Source organism: Poecilia reticulata, linkage group LG15 (genome assembly GCF_000633615.1).
Source record: "Poecilia reticulata strain Guanapo linkage group LG15, Guppy_female_1.0+MT, whole genome shotgun sequence".
NCBI classification, from domain to species: Eukaryota; Metazoa; Chordata; class Actinopteri; order Cyprinodontiformes; family Poeciliidae; genus Poecilia; species Poecilia reticulata.
Genome location: NC_024345.1, coordinates 20671907 through 20681811, shown reverse-complemented (window position 1 = coordinate 20681811; position 9905 = coordinate 20671907). Strand labels below are relative to the sequence as shown.

Here is a 9905-nt window from a genome sequence, read left to right as displayed (position 1 = left end):
GAGCTGATGGAGCAGCTGATGGAGCAGAGCTGATGGAGCAGCTGATGGAGCAGCTGATGGAGCAGCTGATGGAGCAGAGCTGATGGAGCAGCAGATGGAGCAGCTGATGGAGCAGAGCTGATTTCCTCAGGAATGCTCCACACCCTGCGGTGACTCGGCTGCCTCTGTGTTTTAAGGAAGATAAACCTGTTGGACTCATTTGGACTCAGCAGCTGTGAGAACGATGCGTCTGGTTCTGATGATCATTAATGAAGAACCAGTTAATGTCGCTTTAGAAACCTGAAGATAAAATTATTGTTCATATTTTATCTGTTCAAGGTTTTTTTTTACAAGACAATCATCTTTATAATCTACAGCAATGGTTCAATCAGATCTGTGGGTTTTTTTTTAATTTAAAACTCAAAATGTTTCCTCTGATTTCTAATCCTACTGTGATCCAACAGCGACCTCTGGTGGTGAGATGGATGTTAGCAAAGCCTTCAGGACAGATTCATGATTTATACACTTTGCGGATTGATTTTTGTGCTGAATGTTCATATTGTTTTGATATTATTATGCAAAGTACAGAGGTAAATATTATCTTCAGAAGATTTTAGCAGATTTTTAACATACATCTGCAGATTGTCATCATTAAAGTGAACGGTGTTGACTCTAACTGATGAGATGAGACTCAAATATGATAACTTTACATAATCCATCCCAGGTTTTGGTACCACAACAGCCTTTTTTCAGGTAATGTTTACTGCATTATACAAATCTAATAAGACTAACTTTTAATATTCAATAAGTTCATTACATAACCAATTTGATCTTTTCACCGTTGACATTTTTCTTTTCTCACAGCAGATCGTAACTATTGAAAGATACATATTAATGGCATTATCTTAAATTATTTCTTTGTTTTCTACTTGTTTGTCCACTAATATTATTTTTATATGGAAAATGTCAACACAAACATTGTTGCTTCTTCTTCATTACTTGAAGCTGCTGTTCCATCACTAAACTAAAACCAGACTCTCTTCTTACACCATTCATGGGTTAATCATCTTCCAGACTTTCTCGTTCCTCCCTCTGCTTCCTGATTGAAGCTGGGCGGAGCCAACAGCTGCTGAAGGTGAAAGCTGATTGGCTGCAGCCTCTCTGCTCTGACTTGTGGTCTGCTGGTCAGAGCTCAACCCAGTTTCTGTTTACAGGAAGTGAAACTCACACAGCCGCTGTGACTGAGAGCAGAAATGGAGCAGAATCAGCTGGACAGAGAAAGTTTCTCCTGTTCGATCTGTTTGGATCTGCTGAAGGATCCAGTGACTACTTCCTGTGGACACAGCTACTGTATGAAATGTATTACAGACCACTGGGATGCAGAGGATCAGAAGGGAATCCACAGCTGCCCTCAGTGCAGGGAGACCTTCACACCTAGACCTGTGCTAAAGAGGAGCACCATGCTAGCAGCTTTAGTGGAGCAGATGAAGAAGACTGGACTCCCCGCTGCTCCTGCTGACCACTGCTATGCTGGACCTGAAGAAGTGGCCTGTGATGTCTGCACTTGGAGGAAACTGAAAGCCTTCAAATCCTGTCTGGTCTGTTTGGTTTCCTACTGTGAGAATCACCTCCAACCTCACCTTGATGTCCCTGGTCTGAAGAAACACAAGCTGGTGGAGCCGTCCAACAACCTGCAGGAGAACATCTGCTCTACGCATGATGAGGTGATGAAGATGTTCTGCCGCACCGATCAGACATGCATCTGTTATCTCTGCTCTGTGGATGAACATAAAGGTCATGACACAGTGTCAGCTGCAGCAGAAAGGACTGAGAGGCAGAGAGAGCTGGAGGAGAGACGAGGAAACATCCAGCAGAGAATCCAGGACAGAGAGAAAGATGTGAAGCTGCTTCAACAGGAGGTGGAGGCCATCAATCACTCTGCTGATAAAACAGTGGAGGACAGTGAGAAGATCTTCACYSAGCTGATCCGTCTCCTCCAGAAAAGAAGCTCTGAGGTGAAGCAGCAGATCAGATCCCAGCAGGAAACTGAAGTGAGTCGAGTCAAAGATGTTCAGGAGAAGCTGGAGCAGGAGATCAGTGAGCTGAAGAGGAAAGACGCTGAGCTGGAGCAGCTCTCACACACAGAGGATCACAACCAGTTTCTCCTCAACTACCCCTCACTGTCACCCAGGGAGTCTAAAGGTCCATCCAGCATCAACATCCGTCCTCTGAGACACTTTGAGGACGTGACAGCAGCTGTGTCAGAGCTCAGAGACAAACTACAGGACGTCCTGAGAGACTCATGGACAAACATCTCACTGATGGTCACTGAGGTTGATGTTCTACTGCCAGAACCAGAACCAAAGACCAGAGCTGGATTCTTAAGATATTCATGTGAAATCACCCTGGATCCAAACACAGCACACAGATATCTGGTGCTATCAGAGGGGAACAGGAAGGTGACAAGGCTGAATCAACCTCAGTCTTATTTTTATCATCCAGACAGATTCACTAAATGGCCTCAGGCTCTGAGTAGAGAGAGTCTGACCGGACGATGTTACTGGGAGGTGGAGAGGAGCAGGACGGTTCGTGTAGCAGTCACATACCAGAACATCAGCAGAGCAGGAGGTGGAAATGAATGTGGACTTGGAGCAAATGACAAGTCTTGGGCATTGTATTGCTCCGACAACAGTTTTAAATTTAGTCACAACAACATCTGGACCTCCGTCTCAGCTCCAGTTCCCTCCAGAGTCGGAGTGTACCTGGACCACGGAGCAGGTCTTCTGTCCTTCTACAGCGTCTCTGAATCCATGACTCTGATCCACAGAGTCCAGACCAGATTCACTGAGCCGCTGATGGCTGGAGTTGGGCTTGGAATAGGATCTGCAGAGTTCTGTAATCCCAACTAGGTTTTCTCCCTGATAGATGATCAGGGTTCTGAAGTCTCTGCTCTGTTGTTTTGTCCTTATTTTTCTGGTTTAAGAGTCGTTCTCTGTGCTCCAGAAGCCGTAAATGTTATCACTGCTGATGTTTTCTTTCATTGTTAAATGTCAGAAATATTTCTTCATGAGAATCTGAACTTCTCTGGGCTCCAACAGTGAAGTTTTAATATTTGTACTGATGTATTAAAAGTTCTGGTTTCTCTTCTTCTGATCTGCAGGATGAATGTTGATATTGTTTAAACCAGTTCAGACTAAAGTGAGCTGAACTTCTTTCTGTTTTTGTTATTGTGATTAAAAAAATAAACTGAATCTAACATCAACCTAGAACTGATTGTTTTCTATCATTTAGATCAGAAAAATAAATGTGTTCTGTTTCTTTTTGCTTTATTCAATAAAACAACTTCATTACAGAGAAATTTAGAATTTTCACTTTATAATAAATTGTGAGTATTTTTTGTATAAAGACCAGAAATATTTCTATCAGAGTCTCATGATGCAGGAGAAGATAAATTACTCCCCAAACCGAACCAACATCCTGGATCTTCAAGTCATCCATAAAGTGCAACTTGCACTTGCAAACCTTCTCCAGCAGGGGGCAGCAGAGACTTCTTAAGTGTAGAACAAGAAGCTGCAGCTTCGTGAAGAAGATTTGAGTCCAACAGCAGGATTCAGTAAAGACGTGGATCCAAGAGATTCCAGGGAGAAGAACTTTATGTTGATCTCAGGAAAGTTCTGGTTCGGTTTGGTTTAATTGGCCATCAAAGAACAAAGCAGATAAATATTTCTGTGAATATTTGCTCTAAGATTATTGAACCTCAGTAGAGAAAATGACCTCAAGCTTTCAGGAGAGATTTACTGTTGGCTCTCAGACAAACATTAAAACTTTACTTTTCTACTCTGGAGTAAAAAAGTAAAGTTTAGTTTTTATAAGTATAATTTTACAGTTTTGTACGTTTCCTCTCCTGGCCCATCTGTAGATGTGGAACCGAACCTTTCAGAGATGAAACTGTCAGTCACGTTTTCACTGCTCAATGTGCAAACGGCAGAAAAACAACTTATTACAAGAAAACCATTTATTCGCCATCATCGGTGGCTATGCTAACTAGCCTTAGCATTCACATGGAGGATGATTGACAGCGCTAAGACCCGCCTCCTGGCTCTGATTGGTTGTTTCTAGTTAGCACTAGGAGAAGGAAGAGCAGCTGAATTAGTTTGACAGATTATCTGCCTCTTATGACACAGTGACAATTTAAAAACTACGTTAAAAATCCCAGCTGCATTCTGCAGGCATGGTTTCCTTACATTTTAATCAGTTATGATTTAAGCATAGTTAGAAGTTTTTATTAACATTTTAATAAAGCCATGAGGTTTTATTTAAACTTTCTCCATCATTATTTATGTGTAAACTACAGAACTTGCTTCAGACAGAGGACAGGGTCCCACCAGCACGTCCCTCCGGGTCCATGTTGGTCGGTACCAGCAGAGACCCGGAGGACAAACTGAAGCTGAAGGAGAGCTGGGGATAAAAGCTGATGAGAGGCGATGCAGCGGCTGCCAGACCCTCGCTGTGCCTGAGTCCTCAGCGGCAGGCGTCCAGCTTGGGGCCTCATGCTGTGACCCCTGCTGCCCCCTGCTGGGCTCTGAGTGGCCGCTTCTGTGCTTCTGTGTTCAGGGACAATCAGGCCACTGTGGAGATGTGAAGTGGGAGTTTGGTTCTGATGTGGGGACTGGAATACGTGCAGGTATTGGTTCTCACCTGACGGCTTGTCTTCCGTCTTCTCAGCGTTTGTTCTGCAGAAACAAACATGTTGATGAAATTCATTCAGATGAACGAACTCCAGCATGAAGCCTGGTGTGAAAAACAAACTGCAGAATCTGCTACAGGGTGTTGATTGGTATTCAGATGAAATGACCAGGATGTAAACAGCTCCCAGCCTGGAGGGGCTGAGAATGATGCTGCTGTTCACACAGCATTATGCAACATCCTGGATCAGTCCAAGCATTCACTCCGGGTCCAGCAGCTCCTTTATTTCACCGCTTTCAGCAGCAAACAGCCACGTTTAAAGACACACGAATCAGGATCCCCAGCAGAAACGCACCAGAGGAACCTTCTGGACGCGACGAGTCCTCGGACGTCTTCCACACTTTAAACTTTAATGTTGGGTAAAACCTGCAGTTATTCTGGCTCAGGTTATCCTGATCTGTTTATAACTCAGGCTGCTGGAAGACAAACTGAACATTTCTCACTCTTTCTCTGATTATGAATTATTCATGGTTATTCCTGCCTTTTACTTTATGGTTTCTGTTTTTCTTCTGTGAAGTTTCACAACGTTGTCAATGTTCCTCTAATGTTGAAGAAACACAGTTTAAAAAAGAAACGCACAATGTTTCAAATAAGTTTGTTCACATGATAAGTTATTTAAAAAACAACATGGCGTGCCATCATCCTGCTCCACTTCCTGTCGTCTTCTTCTTCATGGTTTCTGCCAGTAGTAACATCCTGCTGATCATGTGACTCATGAGATGCAAAAAAAACTGTTTCCACTGGAGTTTTGTGAAATTCAATAAAACCAAAAAAACAAACATTTGAATTAAAATATTCAGTTTATTGGCCATATTTAAATCAGAGTGAACTTTATCAATAATATTATTGATGATGTGGTTCGGACTCCTTCTTCACTGGAGACCGTTGATCATTTGAAGCCTTAGTCGGCTGTAAGGCCTGTAGTTTATGAGTCTCGTTGTAAACTTGACCAGGTGAGGCGGGTCAGGAAACCTGGACTCAACAAACCAAAGGAAATCTACAGAAACGATCAGGAAGGTTTTAGTCTGATGTCAGAAACTGATAACGACACAAAAACAATCGAGTTATTGACCACAAACATCTCAGTTAATGGTGATCATTTAATGTCGTCTATGAAAATCCAGAATTTGGTTAAAAATGATCCAACATCACAAAACTAAACATCAGGAAACTAAAACAATAAAAACCCAACAAACTTCATCACTTCATCAGCTTATTACTGCAGATTGAAACTGAATCTGTTTTAACTAACAGGGTTTACAGAGTACAGCTGTTTTTAATGGATTAGATCTAACAATTAACCTTTAAAAAATATACAGAATTACTGAAGATTCTCGATCAAATGTGAATTAAATTGGTTTTCCTCTAACCTTCAGAGAGCAGATTGAGAAATTTTACACAAATCCTTAGAAATGAGCTGCCCAGATTCCCCAAAAGGTTAAAAACACAACTTTCCTCCACTGATTTCAGATTTAATCCACACTATCATCAATAAAAAAAACAAATTTCTCTAATTTTTTTAATCAGCCCTCAAAAAACTTGACAAAGAAGGAGCAGACGGAGTGCCAGCCGTCGCTGCAGTACGTCTGCACCGGCTCCATGTCGTTCACCATTCCTTCGTCGTCAAACTCAGTCCTCTCCTCCCGTTTCTTTTTCTCCTCCTCATCCTCCTTCACCTTCTTCTTTCTCTTCTCCACCTTCCCTCCATCGGCGCTCTTCGCTCCGGCCTCTCCTTTCTTCTTCCCTCCCTCCTTGGCGCCGTTCTTGTCCTCCTCCCCGCTGCGCTGAGCCAGCTTCATGTGGGCCTCGCCAGGCGCCTTTTTGCAGGTTTTGGCCTTTAGCACTTTCTCTCCTTCGCAGGCGTTCTCCCGTTTCTTCAGCTTTCCCACCAGCTGCTTCCAGTACTGGCTGGACTTCACGCTGTAGGCCTGGCAGAGGTCGGGTTTCCCAGCATAACGACACCAGTACCTGGAAACAACAACAACCAGATGATTGGGTTGCAGGACACTGAAGGCAGGAAAGGCACTGAGCTACTGGATGAGAGTTTAAACCAAAGAACGTTTTTAAGACCATTTCCAAACCATTTGTTAGTGAAACACCCTGAACCAATCCTGCTTCAGCTGACTTTTGTCAAGGCAAGCCGCCTTCTCGGGTCAAAAACGCGGTGCAGGATATATGGATCCCTCCTGTGGTTCCTCACTGCCATCATCACTGCATGAAGCTCAAAGCTGTGCAGGACTGACAGACCTGATAGCTTTTCATCATGTCTCCACGTCTCGCCTCACCTCTCTGCGTCTCCCTCGGTTTCTGTGGAGCAGTTCACCAGCAGGCTCACCAGACCTTCACCAGATGTTTGCCAGGTGCAGCGATGGCCCTGCTTGGTGCTGAGCTCCCCGGAGCTGAGCACCGTGCGGTTCCTGGACCGCCGGGCCGGTGGCGGCGACGGCTGGGGCTGGCGAGGTTTGTCCCGTTTGTCCTGACCAGGCGTCCGCTTGGCCTCGGCCAGGAAGACGAGGCAGAGGAGGAAGACGCAGCAGCACAGAGCAGCACGCATGGTGGCTGAGGAGCAGATAGGAGATACCTGTTAATGTGTGAACTTTGAAGATCTGGAAGTTAAACAGCAGAGAAGCAGTTTTCCATTCTACCTTTGGGCCTGGAGGCTTAAACCAAAACATGTAAAACCAACATTGGTTCAAACAAATCAGGATGAAAACCCCACCAGGACCTTAAGAACTGACCGAAACATGGAAGGTCTCACAGGATCCTCTCAAGAGCCTCAGGCGGGATTAAAAACCCAACGGCGTTTTGACAAAGACTGGAGAGTCTCTACGGAGTTTTGATGGTGGAAACTGACCTGGTGTCAGGCTAATACGGTTTCTATTCATGGTGGCAGCATCATGGGGAACATATCCAAGATGTGGATCAGTTAGAGGAGAACTGGACACACCTGGTGTGGCCCCATGTCTCGTTAGCTCAGGTGTGTTAGCTGCAGAAGAGCCTGGCCCGGATCCAGGGCCTGAAGAGACTTTGGGTCTACATGGTGATGACTGTAAGAACCTGGAGTCGGTAAGGAGCGACTTGGTGTTGGGATAAACTGAGTATTCAGAGTGAAGCTAAACGATTCATGCACCATTCAGTCGATTAAAGGGGAATTTCAGTCTCTGTGATCTGAAATATTTTACACCACAAACTAAACTAACTGCGGCCCAATGACAGATTGAGCTGACTCTGTCTTCATGCTGGACCATGAAAGATTCTCCACAACCTTCAGGACCGTTTAGAACAGGGGTGTCAAACTCCAGTCCTGAAGGGCCGCTGTCCTGCAGTTTTTAGATGTGCCACAGGTACAAAACACCTGAATCAAATGGCTTAATTACCTCCTCAGTTCTCCAGAGCCTTGCTAATGACCTAATTATTCTATTCAGGTGTGGTGCAGCAGAGGCACTTCTAAAAGTTGCAGGACACCGGCCCTCGAGGACTGGAGTTTGACACCCCTGGTTTAGAATATGGATTAATACATCAGGATTACCTAGTTAAAGGCAGAGTGCCCCTTTAAGGAGGTTTCTATCTGGTTTTCTGTCACCAGTTCCTCCACATTATGAGCCACAACCTGGAATGTCTGTCAGGATTCAGCTACAACCTAAAGATCAGACATTATTCCTACAGTATCTCAGGTTAAATATGTTGTTTTCATCCATTCCACTCATCTGAGATCAGATCATGGAGGTTAGAGGACCAGCAGGGAATCCAACACATTCCTCCTGCAAAGATGATCCGACTGATTCTGGGGATTCGGGGTTTCCCACGGCCAGGAGGAATAGAAAGTACCGCCAGTGAATTCTGGACCTCAGGTTCTCCTGCAGGAGGTTCTGCCAAGACGACCTCCTCCAGCTGGCGACCCGATCAGACGGCAGAACAGCTGCAGCTGCTCGGCTCCATTCGGCTCAACACACAGGGCACAAACAGCAGCAACAGGCCGATGAAACCCGACACATGGGTGGAGATGGCAATGGCAGCTACAAAGATGGAACATTGTTGTGCACACATGGCTCAGCAGTGTGTGTGTCTACATGTACAAGCTCCAAACGCCTCACACACACATCTTCCAGTTCCCAGGCTGGAGGAGGGTTAGTGATAGTCGCCTCGTCTTGCAGGTGAAATGGAGGGAGAAACGTCGCCCCCCATGTGTCCAGCCCTTCAGGCTGAGTCCGAACAGACAAAGGAACCTCCGTATCCATCATCCTGTGTCCTCTCTGGAAGAGGAGCAGCACTCAGGCAAGGCCCCTAAACCAAATCTCCATCTGTTGCTCCGTCCCACCGTCACAAGACACTGAGATACTTTCCCTCCTCTGTTTGAGGCAAAGACTGAGGGAAGGCCACCATTTTCCATTTCTACAAGTCTATTCCTATTGGTCACATGGGGAACAACAACGGGGGATGGATGATGTAACATCTCATCATGGTGTCACTGTGATTCCTGGTGTAGGACTCAGCGATCAGGTCTCTGATGACGGCCGACTCCTCCATGGTCGACCCAGAACCCCCAAACTCTCCCATCAGGATAACGAACCTCCAAACCTACAACCCCCAACCAGAGGTACATGTAACCCATGGCAACGAGGCCCCAAACACTAAATCAGGAGGAAACACGCTGCAATATTCATGCAGTGAATCTGTGCAACCGAATAAATGATGCTTTCATTCCACTGAGAGAAATAATTACAGGAAACAATGAACCAACCAGAATATTGAATATTGCTGGATGCAAAAGTTACTGGAAGTTAATATAGTTAACAGTTTATCTTGAAAATCCAGAGAAAATCCAGAAATATCCGTTCCTCCCTCCACTAAGATCAAATTCATTCTGGAAATCAGCTAAATCAAAACCAAATGCATCTTTTTAAAATCAAAAACATTTCTGGACTTTCTCAGCCGTGAAGAATGAAGTCTGAGCAGAGAAAGTCACCAGGTGTCAGGCAGCAGCGCAGTAACAATCCTCTGATCCTGGTTAATGAGTCCCAACTCTCCGTCTGCAGCTTCGGCCCTGAAAGTTGAGCCAGTCGCTGCCGTTTCGTACCCTTGGATGCTGCTGAGAGGTCGGATCGCTGTGAGAGCGAGGGGCCCGCAGACACTGGGATAAAGGAGGGCAGGAGACGAGGATAAAGGAGGAGCGGGAGAAA

General features: G+C 45.1%; 2 protein-coding genes across 3 annotated transcripts; one reads left to right on the top strand and one right to left on the bottom strand.

Annotated features, from left to right (window-relative positions):
* Window positions 1-824: 824 nt before the first annotated feature.
* LOC103477183 (tripartite motif-containing protein 16-like) lies at window positions 825-3241 on the top strand. The gene is made up of 2 exons (XM_008430127.2): window positions 825-1114; window positions 1194-3241. Exon 2 carries the CDS (start codon window positions 1233-1235, stop codon window positions 2886-2888), a length of 1656 nt encoding a protein of 551 aa, XP_008428349.1. The 5' UTR covers window positions 825-1114; window positions 1194-1232; the 3' UTR covers window positions 2889-3241.
* A 2265-nt stretch (window positions 3242-5506) lies between these two features.
* On the bottom strand, window positions 5507-9891 carry fgfbp3 (fibroblast growth factor binding protein 3). Of its 2 annotated transcripts, none has more exons than XM_008430129.2 (3): window positions 9803-9891; window positions 7011-7284; window positions 5507-6693 (listed from the first exon to the last, which is right to left on the bottom strand). In XM_008430129.2, exons 2-3 carry the CDS (start codon window positions 7277-7279, stop codon window positions 6249-6251), a joined length of 714 nt encoding a protein of 237 aa, XP_008428351.1. In that variant the 5' UTR covers window positions 7280-7284; window positions 9803-9891; the 3' UTR covers window positions 5507-6248. The 2 variants fall into 2 exon arrangements, with proteins under 2 accessions (XP_008428351.1, XP_008428350.1); XM_008430128.2 differs by having other exon boundaries at window positions 9692-9872.
* Window positions 9892-9905: the final 14 nt, after the last annotated feature.

Excerpts from the sequence above, each read along its gene's own strand:
- fgfbp3 (XM_008430129.2), bottom strand. The coding sequence starts at position 7,279 with ATGCGTGCTGCTCTGTGCTGCTGCGTCTTCCTCCTCTGCCTCGTCTTC. Across the intron at positions 6,694-7,010 it reads ACCGAGGGAGACGCAGAGAG|GTACTGGTGTCGTTATGCTG; the intron begins GTGAGGCGAGAC and ends TGTTGTTTCCAG.